The sequence below is a fragment of the Oncorhynchus mykiss genome, chromosome 5, assembly GCF_057628025.1.
Source record: "Oncorhynchus mykiss isolate SJ-2025 chromosome 5, ASM5762802v1, whole genome shotgun sequence".
Lineage (NCBI taxonomy): Eukaryota > Metazoa > Chordata > Actinopteri > Salmoniformes > Salmonidae > Oncorhynchus > Oncorhynchus mykiss.
The window spans coordinates 43828020-43847568 of NC_143026.1; the positions used below are offsets into that span (position 1 = coordinate 43828020).

General features: G+C 43.4%; 2 protein-coding genes across 4 annotated transcripts in view; both read left to right on the forward strand.

Moving 5' to 3' along the window:
• Nucleotides 1–10766, forward strand: part of LOC110523905 (adenomatous polyposis coli protein) — a 55653-nt gene extending 44887 nt beyond the window's left edge. For all 3 annotated transcript variants that reach the window (XM_021603037.3, XM_090234975.1, XM_021603038.3), the window contains 7 exons: nt 965–1126; nt 1324–1540; nt 1763–1858; nt 2179–2318; nt 2574–2768; nt 2951–3165; nt 3302–10766. In XM_021603037.3, coding sequence (XP_021458712.3) covers nt 965–1126; nt 1324–1540; nt 1763–1858; nt 2179–2318; nt 2574–2768; nt 2951–3165; nt 3302–9740 — 7464 coding nt within the window. In that variant the 3' untranslated portion in view covers nt 9741–10766. The remainder of the gene's footprint in view (nt 1–964; nt 1127–1323; nt 1541–1762; nt 1859–2178; nt 2319–2573; nt 2769–2950; nt 3166–3301) is intronic.
• Nucleotides 10767–15669: 4903 nt separating this feature from the next.
• srp19 (signal recognition particle 19) lies at nt 15670–17530 on the forward strand. Its single transcript, NM_001165194.1, is given in 5 exon segments — nt 15670–15763; nt 16096–16171; nt 16391–16462; nt 16680–16788; nt 16954–17530. Coding segments are annotated over 5 exon segments (426 nt in total). The 5' UTR covers nt 15670–15725; the 3' UTR covers nt 17085–17530.
• The last annotated feature ends 2019 nt before the right edge of the window (nt 17531–19549 follow it).

Sequence of the window (19549 nt, forward strand, 5' to 3'; positions counted from 1 at the left end):
GCAACATGCAACAATTTCACATGAGTAAATCGGTCAATTGAAATAAGTTCATTAGGCCCTATTCTATGGGTATCACATGACTTGGAATACAAATATGCGTCTGTTGGTCCCAGTTACCTTAAAAAAATGGGTCTCACAATGGGCCTCAGGATCTCATGGTATATTTGTGCATTGAAATTGCCATCTGTAAATTGCAGTTGTGTTCGTTGTCTGTAGCTTATGCCTGCCCATACCATAACCCTACCGCCACCATGGGGCACTCTGTTCACATTCACAATTCGCAAAATTTCACGCACACAACGTGTGGTCTGCGGTTGTGAGGCTAGTTGGACGTACTCCCAAATTCTCAAACGATTATGGTAGAGAAATGAACATTTAAATTATTTGGCAACAGTTCTGGTGGACATTCCGTAAGGTAGCATGCCAATTGTACGCTCCCTCAAAACTTGAGACATCTGTGGCATTGTGTTGTGACATAACTGCACATTTTAGTGGCCTTTTGTTCCCAGCTCAAGGTGTATCTGTGTAATGACCATGCTGTTTAATCAGCTTCTTGATAAGCCACACCTGTCAACTGGATGGATTATCTTGGCAAAGGATAAATGATCTCTCTTAACAGGGATGTAAACAAATGTGTGCACATAAATTGAGCGAAATGTGCTTTTTGTGCACATGGAATATTTCTGGGGTCTTTTGTTTCAGCTCATAAAACATGGGACCAACACTTTACATGTTGCATTTATATTTTTTTCAGTGTAGTTTAGCAATTTCATAAAACCATCTCCTGCTGCGCTGCATAAAAGTTTTACATTTATTTTAACAGAAGTAGTCCCCATAAATTAGATTGCATCCCAAGGGGTATAATGTTATCAATTTCGATATGAATAACTTGTTTTGACCTATAAATTATCAGTGTGTCTTATACAATATAGTTATTCTCATGGTCGGCCTTCTTGTCCTACAGGTGGAGATGGTATATTCCCTTCTTTCAATGCTGGGGACCCACGATAAAGATGACATGTCTCGCACTCTGCTTGCCATGTCCAGCTCTCAGGACAGCTGCATCGCCATGCGTCAGTCTGGCTGCCTTCCCTTACTCATCCAGCTCCTCCACGGCAACGACAAGGTTTGAAATGTTACACTTTTTTTTTATAGATAACTTTGATTTTCATCAATAGTTATTTGTTTTACCATGAAGGATCACTGGAAATATGTGTAAATTCATGCTTTCGCGTGAAATCCTCTGGGATCAAATATCTTGTCGATGTATGTATTATATATATTTTTTTACCCCAAATAACATTTGATTCTATTCAATTCAAGGACTCTGTGCTGCTGGGGAACTCACGGGGAAGCAAGGAGGCCCGGGCGAGAGCCAGCGCCGCCCTTCATAACATTATCCACTCCCAGCCTGATGATAAGAGGGGTCGCAGGGAGATCAGAGTGCTGCACCTCCTGGAGCAGATCAGGGTCTACTGTGAGACCTGCTGGGAGTGGCAGGAAAGCCATGAGAGAGGAGTGGACCAGGACAAGAACCCCAGTGAGGCTTACTCTGTTTTTACTGTGTTGTATTGTTTTTGTGTATCTAGTCTTGATGTGTTGGTGTATGTATTGCTGACCTCACAAGAATAATTTCAATTAAATATAATATGAAATAAAATATTGTGTCGTAGAGATGAACTGTGTCAATTTGGTTAGTGAATGGACATTTGGATGGGTAATGGATTTTTGTTACCAAATGGTGTGTTTGTGTGAACCCCAGTGCCCTCTCCCGTGGAGCATCAGATCTGCCCAGCGGTGTGTGTTCTTATGAAGCTGTCCTTTGACGAAGAGCACAGGCATGCTATGAATGAGCTCGGTAAGCATTCATCAAATGTACTTTATTTTTTACTTCGAATAATTAACCAGGGTAATCACCTCCACTGCTTTCCAGGCAGTTATCTTTAAAGATAACACATTTGATGGATTTTATATTTCATACCATTATCATCACCAAGCAACCATAACAGAACAGAGCTACTTATTATGTTAGAGAAATAATTGATGTAATCATCACTGTAAATATGTAGGATCTTCTGCAATGTCCTTAATTAAGGACATTATATAGTAGAACATTCATGGGGCAGACTAATTCGAGTTATTGATTGGCATTTCTCCTGCTGTGCTGTGTGTTCCCAGGGGGCCTGCAGGCTATAGGGGAGCTGCTCCAAGTGGACTGTGAAATATATGGCCTCACCAGCGACCACTACAGCGTCACTCTGAGGAGATACGCTGGCATGGCCCTCACCAACCTCACCTTTGGGGATGTTGCCAATAAGGTGAGCTTATTCAGACTATGTAGCCTAATGTCAGATATAGATTGATTGTGTGTGGAATTCCTAGAGTAAAAAAAAAAAGAAGTTTAATCTCCATTGAGCATGCTTTTTAGTTTCGGAGTAGGCTCAATCGGAGTCTGGGAAACCTTCCCACATGTGTGCTTACACCTGAGAGTAAGTGTATTCAATGATAATCTTGTTCTAAAAAGTATGACTTCAACTTAATAATAAGCATCTTTCTGTATCTTCAATCCTCAGGCAACACTGTGTTCCATGAAGGGATGCATGAGGGCCATGGTGGCTCAGCTGAAGTCTGAGAGTGAGGATCTACAGCAGGTGATTGCTAGTGTGTTGAGGAACCTGTCCTGGCGTGCGGATGTGAACAGTAAGAAGACCCTCCGCGAGGTGGGCAGCGTCAGGGCTCTGATGGAGTGTGCCTTGGAGGTACAGAAGGTGAGACGCATCATGAATACACTTTCAATTACAGGTCACCTTGGTTACTTTGGTACGAATATATAATTAGGAGCACATAATGTATAAATATTTGAATGAAATGTCCAATAGGAATTTGATCAAGATATTTGCCTAAAGATGTATTCACTGGCTAATAGTTTGTCCTCTTTCCTTTTTTATAGGAGTCTACTCTGAAGAGTGTCCTCAGTGCCCTGTGGAACCTGTCAGCTCACTGCACTGAGAACAAAGCTGACATCTGTGCTGTTGAGGGGGCTTTGGCCTTCCTGGTTAGCACTCTGACGTACCGAAGCCAAACCAACACCCTTGCCATCATTGAAAGTGGAGGAGGCATCTTACGCAACGTGTCTAGTCTCATTGCTACAAATGAAGATCACAGGTGTGTTTTCTAAAATCAAAAGTGATTAACTGTAGTATTATGCTGTTAAATATTCAAATTATTTGATATTTTACTGTATCCCCTGTAGTAATTTTTACACTTGAAAGCTTACAAGACCATATGTTTCTGTCTGTAGGCAAATCCTGAGAGAGAACAACTGTCTTCAGACACTCCTGCAGCACCTGAAGTCTCACAGCCTGACTATTGTGAGCAACGCGTGCGGCACGCTGTGGAACCTCTCTGCCCGCAACGCAAAGGACCAGGAGGCCTTGTGGGACATGGGTGCTGTGAGCATGCTGAAGAACCTCATCCACTCCAAGCACAAGATGATCGCCATGGGCAGCGCCGCAGCACTGAGGAACCTCATGGCCAACAGGCCCGCCAAATACAAGGACGCCAACATCATGTCGCCTGGATCCAGCCTGCCCTCTCTTCACGTCAGGAAACAGAAAGCCTTGATCGAGGAACTGGACTCTCAGCACCTCTCTGAGACATTTGACAACATTGACAATTTAAGCCCCAAGGCGTCCCACAGGGGTAAACCAAGCAGGCACAAGCAGAATGTCTACAGTGATTACGATGGTGTTTCTAGATCGGACGGGTTCAGCCCCAACAGTGTGCCTGTGCGCCCCCCTTACGTGAACACACCAGTTCTGTCGAGCCCGTCACCCAGAGAGAACCCAAGGGGAAACATAGACAGTGTTAGGGCTGAGAGGGATCGAAGCCAGGACAGAGACAGACCGAGGGGTGGACCCGGGGGTTTCCCCCCAGATCATGACTCTAAGAGAATGCAGATGCCTGCCACAACAGCTGCTCAGATCGCCATGGTGATGGAGGAGGTGAAAAGCATTCACTTGCTGACTGGTCTGGATGATCGGTCACCAGAGAGCCCCAATCAAGACCCTCACCGTAACACTGCAGCACATGGTCATTCAAATGTATACCCCTACACTAAGCCCGATCACTCGGGCAGACCTTGTCCAATGCCCAAGTTAGAATACAGGGCGTCAAACGACAGTCTCAACAGTGTAAACAGCACTGACGGCTATGGTAAAAGAGGCCAGATGAAGCCATCTGTGGACTCTTACTCTGAGGATGATGAGGGGAAGTGTTGCGTCTATAGAAAATATCCTGCAGACCTCGCTCACAAGATCCACAATGCAAACCACATGGAAGATGATGATGGAGAAGTTGACACACCCATCAATTACAGCCTGAAGTATTCTGATGAGCAGCTGAACTCTGGTCGGCAAAGTCCAAGCCAAAATGAAAGGTGGGTGAGGCCTAAGCACATGGAGGAGGAGATGAAACGGACAGATCAGAGGTCTGTGCGATCTCAAAGCCCAGGCTACCCCATGTACACAGAGGGCAACAGTGAGGGCGAGGAAAAACTCAAGTACAAGCCCAGGTTCGTGCAAACCGAAATGCCACAGGGATTCAGATCAAGGAACGCCAATCAACAAGCTCAAAGCAATGCTGGCTCCACTCAAGGAATTAACAAAAAGATGAATAACCAGACTATGTGCCAGTCTGTGGATGATTACAGTGATGACAAACCAACCAATTATAGTGAGCGATACTCAGAGGAAGAACAACAAGATGACCAGCCGACCAATTACAGCATGAAGTACAACGAGGAACATCACGGAGAACCCATTGATTACAGTCTGAAATACTCAGACTCCTCCTCCCAAAAATCCATGTTTAGTCATTCAAAGTCATCCTCCACTCAGAGTTCAGTGAAAGACAATCTGAGCCAAGATGGTTCCACATCATCCGTGTCATCCATAAAGAATGCAGGAAGACAAATGCAGCTACATCCCTCCTCGGCTCAAATGAGATCAGGGCCAACTCGGCCAGGCCAGAAGAACACAATATCCAAACCCCCTACCGTCAATCAAGAGACACTACAGACGTACTGTGTTGAGGACACACCCATCTGTTTCTCAAGGGGTAGCTCTCTGTCATCCTTGTCCTCAGAGGAGGACGGAATGGAGGGCTGCAAGAGGAATGTAAATGCTACTAGTAACTACCCAACTCTTCCCATCTCTGAGAAAGAGTCCACTGGCGGTCACACACAAGAACAACGCAGAACTGAGAGCCAGTCGTCTGTGCAGTATGTCCGAATGAAGCCTCTAAGAAATAGTCAAGTTCATGGAGATGGATCCAGACATCACAAAGCTGTTGAGTTTTCATCTGGTGCCAAATCCCCATCCAAAAGTGGTGCCCAGACCCCCAAAAGCCCCCCAGAACAGTATGTGCAGGAGACACCCCTCATGTTCAGCAGATGCACATCTGTAAGCTCTCTCGACAGCTTTGAGAGCCATTCCATCGCTAGCTCTATACAGAGTGAATTGTGTAGCGGTATGCCCAGTGGAATCATTAGTCCAAGCGATCTGCCCGACAGCCCTGGTCAGACCATGCCTCCGAGCCGAAGCAAAACACCACCACCACCCCCACAAAATCAACATCCACCCCCAATGAAACACAAAAAGGTGCCACCTCCGCCGCCTCCGAGGGCGGATATGGCTCCAAGACATGCTGCTGTACACGCTGCTGTCCAGAAAGTCCAGGTGCTTCCGGATAATGACACCCTCCTACACTTTGCAACAGAGAGTACCCCAGAAGGATTCTCTTGCGCATCCAGCCTCAGTGCTTTAAGCTTAGATGAACCTTACATTCAGAAAGATGAGCTCAAGATCATGCCTCCTGTTCATGAAGACGACCAGGGAATTGAGGCTGAACATGAGAATGATGACACTACAGAACTCCCAAGCCAAGGGAAGCGTGAGATGGAAAAAGACATTCTGGACGATTCAGATGATGACGATATAGAAATACTGGAGGCTTGCATAAACTCAGCCATGCCAACAAAGTCATCAAGAAAACTCAAAAAGCAATCCCCTTCCAACACTACTTCTAGAATACCACCACCTACTGCCCGTAAACCAAGCCAACTTCCTGTGTACAAATTACACCCTTCACAAACCAGAGGACAACAGAAGACCGTGAACTTTGCCCATGGAGAGGACATGCCTAGGATTTACTGTGTAGAGGGAACCCCTATAAATTTCTCAACAGCCACATCTCTCAGCGACCTAACCATTGATTCACCCCCTAATGAGCTGGCCAATGCTGAAAGCCGTGCTCCTCCTCGTGCAGAAATATCATCCAGTCAAAGAAGGGACACTATTCCAGAAGGTAAATGTACAGAGGAAATAGATGTTGGTGTTACTTCTTCCTCCATACAAGCTGCCGGGACAGAAAATGAAGGGGATGATATTTTAGCAGAGTGTATCAGTTCAGCCATGCCGAAAGGTAAAATCCACAAATCCTTTAGAGTACAGAAAATGTTCGATCAACCACTGCACCCGTCAGCTTCTCCTGTTAGCCTAGTCCAGCAGGAGGTTGAAAAGAAGCCCACTTCCCCTGTTAAACCAATGCCACAGAGTAGTGAGTACAGAGCTAGGATGATTAAGAAACCCCAGCCTCCATTCAACTTTTCTTCATACCCTGATAAAAACAAAGAAACCAAAATGCAACAGACAAAAACGGCATCCAGAGATTTCACAGATAAGCCACCAAATGCGGAGAGGCCACGGCCAGGGTTTGCTTTTGACTCGCCACAGCATTACACACCAATAGAGGGTACACCCTATTGCTTCTCACGCAATGATTCACTGAGTTCATTGGACTTTGAGGATGACGAACCTAACCTCGACAAGGAAAAGGCAGAACTCAGAAAAGACAAAGACCAGAGAAAAGCTTCAACAAAAGACTGTGGAAAGCCATCGTTAAGAGCAAACAGGGCAAATCTACCACAGACTGCTCCAACAAAACCTCAGCAACAGAAGCAGGCAATATTTCCACAAGCATCCAAAGAAAACATGGGGCCAGTGCCAGATGAGAAGCAGAAGTTTTCCATTGAAGACACACCGATGTGTTTCTCTAGAAACTCATCTCTCAGCTCTTTAAGTGACATTGACCAAGAGAACAACAACAAAGACCTCCAGCCAAAAGAAGAAGAAGAAGAAGAGGAGGATGTAACTCAGGTGGAAGCTCCTACAAGACCCCAAGCCTCCGGTTATGCACCAAAAGCCTTTCATGTTGAAGATACCCCTGTGTGTTTTTCAAGAAACAGTTCACTCAGCTCACTAAGCATTGACTCAGAAGATGACCTTCTACAAGAGTGCATCAGTTCAGCCATGCCAAAAAAGAAGAAACAGACAGCGAGAAATAAAGAGGGGAATGACCAAGGAGATGCCATTGAGGAGAGAGGTATGGATGGCATTTTAGCTGAGGAGCCAGAACTCACATTAGATCTCACTGATACACATAGTCCAGTTTCAGAACAAGCCTTATCGCCAGACTCTGAGTCCTTTGATTGGAAGGCCATCCAAGAGGGTGCCAATTCCATCGTCAGTAGTTTGCACCAGGCAGCTGCTAGCCTCTCTAGACAAGGCTCATCTGACTCTGACTCAATCCTCTCCCTCAAATCTGGAATATCCATTGGGTCTCCCTTTCATTTACCCTTAAATTCAGAGGATAATAAATCTGCATCTGACAAAGGACGCCCACGGATATTAAAACCTGGTGAAAAGAGCACTTTAGAAGCAAAAAAAAAAGAAAAGGAAGAGGAGGCAGCAAAAGCTCTTAAAGGGGGCAAGAAAGTCTACAAAAGTCTCATAACAGGAAAACCACGTGCAATCACTGAGACCCCAGCCTCATTACAGCAGAGGCAGACGGCCCCTACTGTTCCAAGCTCTCGTGGTAGGACAATGATCCATGTCCCTGGTGTTAGAAGCAGTTCTCCAAGCACTAGCCCAGTCCAAAAGAAGCCTCCAGCCCGCGGTCCAGCCTCAGTCTCAAAAATTCCCCCTACCCAAGGGCAGAGCTCCAGTAATTCAAACAGAAGCATTAAACCACCTGCTAAATCTGACCCTAGTCCCTCCAGGGATCAGCCTGGATCTCAATCGGGATCAAGTAAAGCTTCATCACGATCTGGATCCAGAGACTCCACACCATCCAGGCCAGCTCAGCAGTCCTTGACCACCAGACCCATGCAGTCACCTGGTCGCTCCTCTGTGTCACCTGGAAGAAATGGTCTGGGCTCCTCAAACAAATTATCCCAACTGCCTCGCACTGCTTCTCCAAGCACATCGTCAACCAAGTCTTCTGGTTCTGGCAGGATGTCCTACACCTCCCCTGGAAGACAGATGGGTCAGCAAACGCCACCCAAGCAGACTGGCTTGACTAGAAGCACTAGCGGAATCCCTAGGAGTGAATCTGCCTCAAAGAGCCTGAATCAGTGTGGAGTTACTGGCATATCTAAGAAGCAAGATTTGTCCAGGATGACATCCACAAAGTCAAGTGGAAGTGAGTCAGACCGGTCGGAGAAACCTGCCCTAGTTCGCCAGTCAACGTTCATCAAAGAGGCCCCTAGTCCAACACTGAAGAGGAAATTGGAAGAGTCTGCCTCGTTTGAGTCTCTGTCCCCCACCTCTACCAGCCAGTCTCAAACGCCTGTGTCAAGCCCGTCTTTGCCAGATATGTCGTTGACTCTGCCCTATCAAGGAAATCAGGGAAGCAACTGGAAAAAGTCCCCTCAGAGTCAAAACTCTTCAGAAAATGAGGATGGGAAACCTGAAAGGGGAGGGAAACACGACATCTCCAGATCCCATTCAGAAAGCCCCTCCAGACTCCCTAATCTTAACAGGACAGGGACATGGAAGAGGGAGAAAAGCAAACACTCCTCCTCTCTTCCAAGGGTTGGCACCTGGAAGAGAACTGGCAGCTCCTCGTCCATCCTCTCTGCCTCCTCTGAGTCAAGTGAAAAGGGCAAAAGTGAGGATGAACGACAGCCACTGAGTCCAGCCCAAAGGTCCCCACACGGTAAAGATGGAAACCCTTTAAAAGGAACATGGAGGAAGATGAAGGACAGTGAAATATCTCAGTCAGAAGGCCACGATTCTTCCTCCATAGACTCTAACACCATGGCCATGGGGCACCAAATGAGTCCTGCAGTGTCCAAGACTGAGGATGTGTGGGTGAGGATTGAGGACTGTCCCATCAACAGTCCGAGGTCTGTAAAATCTCCAACAGCAAACACACCTCCAGTAATCGACAGTGTTCTAGTCAAAATGCCCTCTGTTGATCTCTTGTCAAGTGAAACTCATCCCAAACAGTCCAAAAATGAAAGTGTAAATGCTCGTAGGCTAGGTCCAGAGACTAATTTAAACTTGTTTAGGAGCAGTGAGAGTCTTGATAAGAAAGGGCCAGACCTCAAGCCTGCTCAGAGCATCATCCCAGAGGCCCATGAACTGCCTGTTGCTGAACGCACCCCTTTTAGCTCCTCCAACTCTAGCAAACACAGCTCACCTAGTGGTGCTGTGGCTGCCAGGGTCAGCCCTTTCAATTACACTCCTAGCCCCAGGAAGAGCAGTGCTGACAGTGCCACACCACCACGACCCTCACAGATACCCACGCCTGTCAGCGTCACCAACAGTGCAAAAAAGAGAGAATCTAAAGTAGAAAGTGCAGGAGAAAGTGGGTCCTACATTGTAACCTCAGTTTAAGTCCCTTGAGGCTAGACTACACAACCACGATCTAGGGGAAATGTCTTGAGCATACCTAGTGACCTCTGTTGTAAAGAATTATTCAAACACCAAGCAAAGATCATGGATTCATCAACTTTTGGTGTAAAAAAACTAACATGTAAATAATAGTGAGATACTAGAGGGTTATTGTAGTTGATGCCTAGCCTAATTGCTGGGCTCGTGTTTCTTTGCTGGTAGGAATGTGGCTGGGACACTTGGTTATCAGAGAACGAGAGAGAGGGAGACCTCTGAAGGATAATGTATGTGAATTTGTACTGTACAGATTTTAATTATGTATGTATTTAATTTAAACCCCTGTAAAGATCCTGAATCTTGTCAGACTTGACAAAGATAATCCCTTAAAGTTGCCTATTTGGGTTGTTAAATCACTTAAAGATGGACTTTAATGCTACTCCATTTATTTTTTATTAAACCTAAGTTTCAGTCAAAGAAAATTAATTCTCACTTTTACTACTGCAAATGTATTATAAACTTCCCTTCCTTGCATGACCTGATGGTTTGGTTCCTGAAGTAAAGATTAACATGTATGTGGTCACATGTGTTGGTAGCTGTAGTGTAACATTTTACACTATCTTTGTGTGCTCTGAAAGTAAAGGGATTATCTGCAAGTTACCCTTGACACCTTTTCGATTGAGAAAATATTTACATTGGAAAATAGATTATATAAGAGTAGATAGATACATTGCTCTGCTGTTTAACTGTTATCAGGTGAGTTGGATGCTTTTTTCTCAGAAGGACTGAATGAACACTTTGAACAAAATAAATTATTACTGTAGGTTTTTGGTGTTGGTATATAATTTTTAAAGCTCATTTTACTTCCCCTGTAATCACTGTAATACTAAAGCACATAAAATGACACTGTGTGAATGACTGTTTGTGTTTTATTTTCTCATGCAATAAAGTAGTGGTTGTATATTCAAAGGAAAAAATTACACTTACAAATTGTAAATCAAAATAATAAACGTTAACATTTTTGGTGCAAAACTAGTGTCCAGTGTTACTGAACAGTGGAAGGGTTGTGTGTATCAAGCTTTGATAATTTAGTATCAATCTTGAAGATATTTTGGTAGTGAATGGAATTTAAGCTCTGCTTCCAGTCAAATCAAATTTATTTATAAAGCCCTTACATCAGCTATCTCAAAGCTGTACAGAAACCCAGCCTAAAACCCCAAACAGCAAGCAATGGAGGTGTAGAAGCACAGTGGTGAGGAAACACTCCCCAGAAAGAAACCTAGAGCGGAACCAGGCTATGAGGGGTGGCCAATCCTCTTCTGGCTGGGCCGGGTGGAGATTATAACAGAACATGGCTGAGATGTTCAAATGTTCGGCAGGGTCGAAAAATAATCAGTGGTTGTCGAGGGTGCAACAGGTCAGCACCTCAGGATTAAATTTCAGTTGGATTTTCATAGCCGTCCGGTGAACAAGTCCGTTGAAACTGGAGCAGCAGCACGGCCAGGTGGACTGGGGACAGCAAGGAGTCATCAGGCCGGGTTGCCCTGAGGCATGGTCCTAGGGCTCAGGTCCTCCGAGAGAATTAGAGCATACTTAAATTCACACAGGACACCGGATAAGACAGGAAGAAATACTCCAGATATAACAGACTGACCTAGCCCCCTGACACAAACTACTGCAGCATAAATACTGGCGGCTGAGACAGGAGGGGTCGGGAGACACTGTGGCTCCATCCGACAATACCCCCGGACAGGGCCAAACAGGCAGGATATAACACCACCCACTCTGCCAAAGCACAGACCCCACACCACTAAAGGGATATCTTCAACCACCAACTTACCATTCTGAGACAAGGCAGAGTATAGCCCACAAAGATCTCCGCCACGGCACAACCCAAGGAGCCCCTGTAATAGGGTTAGAGGCAGAGAATCCCAGTGGAGAGAGGGGAACCGGCCAGGCAGAGACAGCAAGGGCGGTTCGTTGCTCCAGTGCCTTTCCGTTCACCTTCACACTCCTGGGCCAGACTACACTCAATCATAGGACCTACTAAAGAGAACTTAAAGGTTGAGATCGAGTCTGCGTCTCACATGGTTAGAAAGACCATTCCATAAAAATTGAGCTTTATAGGAGAAAGCCCTGCCTCCAGCTGTTTCCTTAGAAATTCTAGGGACAGTTAGGAGGCCTGCGTCTTGTGACTGTAGCGTACGCAGGACCAAATCGGAAAGATGGGTAGAAGCAAGCCCATGTAATGCTTAGTAGGTTAGCGGTAAAACCTTGAAATCTGCCCTTGCCTTAACAGGAAGCCAGTGTAGAGAGGCTGGCACTGGAGTAATATGATACATTTTTGGGGTTCTAGTCAAGGTTTTAGCAGTCGTGTTTAGCACTAACTGAAGTTTATTTAGTGCTTTATCCAGGTAGTCGGAAAGCAGAGCATTGCAGTAGTCTAACCTAGAAGTGACAAAAGCATGGATTCATTTTTATGCATCATTTTTGGACAAAGTTTCAGATTTTTGCAATGTTATGTAGATGGAAAAAAGTTGTCCTTGAAACATTCTTGATATGTCCTTCAGTTTTATTTGAGACGACAGTACAACCAAGATTAATTGTCAGATTTAACAGAAGATCTCTTTGTTCCAGTGAATGATTATGAACACAAGTATTCGTATTGCAGCTATGATTTGATATACAAGCAAAGGGGATATAACTATAGGCATTTATTCATAACACCAATACATAAACATTTCGTCCGATCATAAGTGTCAAACTTTTTTATACCCGATATCACACACTAACAAACTGAAAACATGTACAATTAATTGGTGGGAGAAGTCTCATCACTTTCATGTGTAACCCTTGTAGCTGTAGAATCGCGGCAAACTTGCTTCCTGTTTCTATTCAGTCGCGTTCGTGTGGGTCAACCAAAAACACCCTTACGATTGGTTGACATAGTGCCTTCCACAATACAGGTAGGTGATTGCTGTTGGTAAGAAGTACTGCAGCGATTTAAAGCAGAGAGGAAGAGGATTTCCAAATCCGAGGAAAATTTGTGTCCCTCCAGCAGGTGGCATTTTTCGTTTCTCACAGTTTTTGTGTGGTCAGTGTCGAATTTGGTCAACAAAAAAATGAATGTCTTATTTGATCGAATAGACGTTTCGTAATGCTTAAGTTGAGTATACTGATATAAGTAGGACAAGTGACATCCAGGTAACTTTGCAAAAAAACACTTTATACAGTAGTCGTCTGCATAATCATGTTGAGTCTAGTAACGAAGCATCCCATTGAATACCAGCGGTTGACGTCACCTCATAATGAGATGTATACACCAATCCAAAGAAAGGACAGGCTGGAGCTAGACAGCCAGTCATGCCGCGTTGTTGACAGCAAATTGTTAGGGTGGAGAGACGTGTTTTTGTCGGTATATCCATAATCTTTCCATAAAGGTAACTCTCATCAAAAACGGCATGCCACATCTGATCACGTTTTTTTTTTTATTAAAGCGAAATTGTCAAAAGTTTCCTGTCGAGTTTCCACTATTTACCACAGCCACAAAGTCAAAATATCGTAAAGATAAAATAAAACAATTTGCTTTTTGGTCTTAAATTAAGGTTAGGCATAATATTAGCCGTGTGGTTAAGGTTTAACATCAGATTTTAAGAAGATAAATGGAAGAAATGCGGGGTTTATGAATGTGAGGCTGTGTTGACCATGGTAACTTTGATACAGCTATCACATACTATACCTTCTTTGCAGTTATCTTCAACCTAGCTTAATTTCCCGCTGAAAACCGGATGTGGGGACTCATTGTTTAGCCACGATAGTGGATTTTACGCATCACCTTCAAAATAAAAGTCCCCCAAACAGATTGAAATGTTTTATTTATTTTACTAGGCAAGTCAGATAAGAACCAATTATTATTTTCAATGATGGCCCAGGAACAGTGGGTTAACTGCCTTGTTCAGTGGCAGAACGACACAGATTTTTACTCAGGGATTCAATCTTGCAACCTTTCGGTTACTAGTCCAACGCTTTAACCACTAGGCTACCTGCCTCCCCAAATTGTGGAATTAGGCCCTTTTTGGACTAGATAATCATAAACAAGGTCAGAATGTTGTTATATAAATTAAACAAAAGACAATAATGAGTTAATTTGAAACAACAACAAATAAATATCTGAAATCACACTGTGGATGTATTACACTTTAGAATTGCATGGAGGGCAGCATGACCTATGGATGTTGCACCAATGAAATTAGGCATCAACTTACTTACTCAGTGACACTCACAGAACACAACTGTGTAGAGTACACACATTATAGCGTCTTAGCTCTTATTGCAGGACTTTGACTGTGGGAATTCACCTTTCCAGTCAATCTATTGTGTGTATTGCACTGTGCAGCCTAACCTATGGATGTTGTAACCATGAAATGGGCCACGCATGCCTCCAACTCCAACATCAAGTTTGCAGTAGTAGGCCTGATTACCAACAATGATGAGACAGCCTACAGGGAGGAGATGAGGGCCCTGGCAGTGTTGCCAGGAATTGAATCTCCCTCAATGTCAACAAAATGAAGGAGCTGATTATGGACTTCAGGAAACAGAAGAGGGAGCACCCCCCTATCCAAATTGACGGGACCACAGTGGAGAAGGTGGAAAGCTTCAAGTTCCTCAGTGCACACATCACTGACAATCTGAAATGGTCCACCCACATAGACAGTGTTGTGAAGTCGCAACAGCGTCTCTTCAACCTCAGAAGGCTGAGTAAATTCGTCTTGGCCCCTAAGACCCTCACAAACTTTTACAGATGCACAATTGAGAGCATCCTGTCGGGCTGTATCACCACCTGGTGCAGCAACTGCACCGCCCTCAACCGCAGGGCTCTCCAGAGGGTGGTGCGGTCTGCCCAAGGCATCGCCGGGGGCACACTGCCTGCCTTCCAGGACACCTACAGCACCCAATGTTACAGGAAGGCCAAAAAGATCACCAAGGACAACAACCAATGGAGCCACGGCCTGTTCACCACACTATCATCCAGAAGGCGAGGCCAGTACAGGTGCATCAAAGCTGGGACCGAGAGATTGAGAAACAGCTTCTATTGCAAGGCCATCAGACTGTCAAATAGCCATCACTAGCCGGCTACCAACCGGTTACTCACCCCTGCACCTCAGAGGCTGCTGCCCTATATACATAGACATGGAATCACTGGCCACTTTAATAATGTTTACATACTGCTTTACTCATCTCATATGTATATACTGTATTCTATTCTACTGTATTTTAGTCAATGTCACTCTGACGTTGCTCATCCTAATATTTATATATTTCTTAATTCCATTCTTTTACTTTTAGATTTGTGTGTACTGTTGTGAATTGTTAGATACTACTCCAGTTGGAGTTTGCTATACGTTGTTATTTAAATTCAACAAAAGACAATACTTTGTTAATTCGACACAAAAAAAGTAGAAATATGTTGAAATCACACTGTGGATGTATTACACTAGAATTGCATTGGGGCATAGTCCACAGGAGGATGATGGCACCTTAATTGGGGAGAATGGTCTCATGGTAATGGCTGGAGTGGAATAAGTTGAACGGTATCAACCACATGGTTTCCATTCGTTTGATGCCATTCCATTAACTCAGTTCTGGCTATTATTATGAGCCATTTTCCCCAATTAAGGTGCCACCATCCTCCTGTGGACTATGCCCCAATGCAATTCTGAAGTGTAATACATCCACAGAGCGATTTCAACTTTTTTTGTGTCAAATTAACAAAGTATTGTCTTTTGTTGAATTAATATAACAACATTCCGGTCGTATTTATCATTATCTAGTCCAAATATGGCATGATTCCACTATTTGTATCCGTTTGAATCGCTTTCAATTAGGACCTTTTATTTTGAAGGCGACCGCACATTGCACTATTGTGGCTAGCTTTATACAGGTCCCAGCTAGGAAGCTAACGCGAACTCTGTGCTAGTGTGTTCTGAGAAAATGTCTCCACTAAGTGATAATCCAGCTGAAAAGGACAGGTGGGTGATATTAGATTCATATCTCTTGTTTTCCCATGACAAGTTATTGAGTTGAAGTCCTACCTGTGAACATAAAAACAAGCGAAGACAGCCATATGTGTTAGCTAAAAGTAGCCAGCGTGTCTACGAAAATCGGTAACTTAGGCAACTTTGAAGTCAGTTGGCTAGCTATTTTCTTCGTTTCAAATTAAAATACGTTTTAACTTGTAATAGTATCATTGTATTGTCGGTTGCAGTTGAGACGGCAGCAGTGTTTGCTAGCTAACATGTTCTAGACATCCAAGTTATGAATAGCTAGTTAGCTAACATGTTCTTTCTGATTTCTTTTGCAGGTTTATCTGCATATACCCTTCCTATGTAAATAGTAAGAAGACCCTAGCAGAGGGGAGACGGATACCTGCTGAAAAGGTAAACCAAATCTGCAGCATTCTTCTAATTTATTTGGTTCAATAAATGGTGGTCGACTTATTGCCGATCTATGTTGGTAAATGGACACGCATACAAACCACTATGGTCTACCTTTACCACACGTATACACCACTTAATACTGATTCATTATAGCCTATGTCCTCAAGAGTGTGTTGAGGGATATGGCTGACATCTTGGTTTTCCTCTGTACTCAACCAGGCAGTGGAGAATCCTACATGTGCTGAAATCCGTGATGTGTTGACAGCAGCAGGGGCAAATGTTCTTGTGGAGGTAATTACATCAATAATGAGTTGCATAGCTACATATGGTGCTTTACAGGCACTCAAAATGCTTTACATCGGAGGGGAATGCCCCATTCATTACCATTGTGTAGCTCCCACCTAAGTAATTCCACGACAGCCATTTTCCATCGTCAACCACGTCACCATAGGTTAGGGGTATTGCCTGATTATAAGTCTCTAATTGTTGTTCAATTGACCAACCACAGAACAAGATGTACTCTAGAGAGTGGAACAGAGACGTGACGTTCAGAGGAAGAGTACGTGTTCAGTTGAAGCAGGAGGATGGAACTCTCTGCTCAGACAAGTTTGCATCACGTGAGTGTTTGTGAAGGAGAGGAGCAACACCCTATGGCTCAAATTAGCCAAACTGGAAGAAATGCAGTCTGTTTTCACCATCAAATGGTCTCACAACACACAGTTGTGTGTGTGACCATTCAAACAAATATGAATGCTTTGCTTTCCTTCTGATTGTCCCTAAAGGTAAAGATGTGATGATCTACTGTGCTGAGATGATCCCCAAACTGAAGACCAGGACCCAGAAGGGTGCAGGGGCAGACTCCGGCTCCCAGCAAGGGGAGGGCAGCAAGAAAAGCAAGAAGAAGAGGAAGTAGAGGCCCTGCCCAGTCACACAAAGGTCCCCATATTACTGTTCAGTTTACTGTAAGAAACTAACCAACCAAGGAAGGAAGTCTGTCCCAAGGAACTGGCAAGTGTCAAACAGAAAGAGTGAGAAAATGCTAATTTATGTGATGTAATTATTTGGCATTGGCCCATATGTACGATGCTATGGGATATGCCGTATGTGATTATGCCAACAGTCAAATGTAAACATTTATATTTTGTGAATTATGTATACATCAAAGTATTCTGTTTCAATTGCTTGAAGGGAAATAAAAGTCAAATAGACAATGATTGCTTCCTCTTTGTTCTGACAGTAAGAATAAATTGTATTACCTTTACTTTTACCCATCCCTTATTTGCATATATATATTTTTTTACAGATATTTCCTTCCTCATATGCGTCTATATAAAATAAATTACTTGAGGTCACACATACAAAGCAAGTCAAATGTTTTCATTTGTTTCAATTTATTTAGGCAGGTTTCAAAAAATATAAACACAACTTGCAAAAATGTCATTGCATTTAATGAGTTCCAGTTCATATGAGGAAATCAGTCAATTGAAATAAATTAAGTGCTAATCTATGGATTTCACATGACTGGGAATACAGGTATGCATCTGTTGGTCATTAAAAAAATAGGCCTCACAATGGGCCTTTATCCCGTCACTGTATTTTTGTGAGTTCAAATTACCATCAATAAAATGCAATTGTGTTCGTTGTCCGTAGCTTATGCCTGTCCATACCATAACCCCACTGCCATCATGAGGCACTCTATTCACAACACTTGCCCACATGACGCCATACATGTGGACTGCAGATTTGAGGCCGGTTGGATGTACTGCCAAATTCTCTAAGGCGACTATGGAGAGTCGGCTTATGGTAAAGAGAAATGAACATTACATTCTCTGGAAACAGCTCTGGTGGACATTCCTACAGTCAGCATGCCAATTGCATGCTCCCTTAACTTGAGACATCTGTGACATTGTGTTTTGTGACAAAACTGCACATTTTATAGTGGCCTTTTATTGCCCCCAGCACAAGGTGTACCTGTGTAATGATCTTGCTGTTTGGTCAGCTTCTTGATATGCCACACCTGTCGGGTGGATGGATTATCTTGGCAAAGGAGAAATGCTTACGAACAGGGATGTGAACAAAATTGAAGAGAAATAAGGTTTTTGTTTGTGTGGAACATTTCTGGAATCTTTTATTTCAGCTCATGAAATATGGGACCAACCTTTTACATGTTGCATTTATATTTTTGTTTAGTGTATAATGTAAATTATATGAGATGCAATGTTTTGTTCAGTCAAAACCATAGACCTACACCTATGCAGTGTTTGTGCAGAGTTTTCTCTAATATATGTGATTAGATTTGGGGGGATTTAAAAAAAAAACATTTTTAAAATAACGTGTTAACGTTTAGATGGTGAGCTCAACGATAATGTAAGTTTTCAGTATCATTTTTGGTGAATTCTTGCGTTGCACCTGTTAAGTTTTTGACTTGAGTGAAAAATACTGCGATATTGTGGTAATATTTTAAGACAGTTGTTTTGCATATAAAATGTGAAGGCCTTATAAGACACAGGTTCTGCTAAATTCTATTGTATTGTGACAAGGAATGTGTGCTCCATTTTCTATTATACAAACTATCAAACAACATTCTGAATGTATTGTAGATTGAACTGTTTTAATTATAATTCAGTTAATTTAGTCTCACATGGTATATAGACAGTATGACTGTGGACATCAATCTTTTTTTTTTAACCTTTATTTAACCAGGTAGGCAAGTTGAGAACAAGTTCTCATTTACAATTGCGACCTGGCCAAGATAAAGCAAAGCAGTTTGACACATACAACAACACAGAGTTACACATGGAGTAAAACAAACATACTGTCAATAATACAGTAGAAAAATAAGTCTATATACAATGTGAGCAAATGAGGTGAGATAAGGGAGGTAAAGGCAAAAAAAGGCCATGGTGGCGAAGTAAATACAATATAGCAAGTAAAACACTGGAATGGTTCATTTGCAGTGGAAGAATGTGCAAAGTAGAGATAGAAATAATGGGGTGCAAAGGAGCAAAATAAATACAGTATGGAAAGAGGTAGTTGTTTGGGCTAAATTATGGGCTATGTACAGGTGCAGTAATCTGTGAGCTGCTCTGACAGCTGGTGCTTAAAGCTAGTGAGGGAGATAAGTGTTTCTAGTTTCAGAGATTTTTGTAGTTTGTTCCAGTCATTGGCAGCAGAGAACTGGAAGGAGAGGCCAAAGGAATAATTGGTTTTGGGGGGTGAACAGAGAGATATACCTGCTGGAGCGCGTGCGTGAGGTGGGTGCTGCTATGGTGACCAGCGAGCTGAGATAAAGGGGGCCTTTACCTAGCAGGGTCTTGTAGATGACCTGGAGCAAGTGGGTTTGGCGACGAGTATGAAGCGAGGGCCAGCCAACGAGAG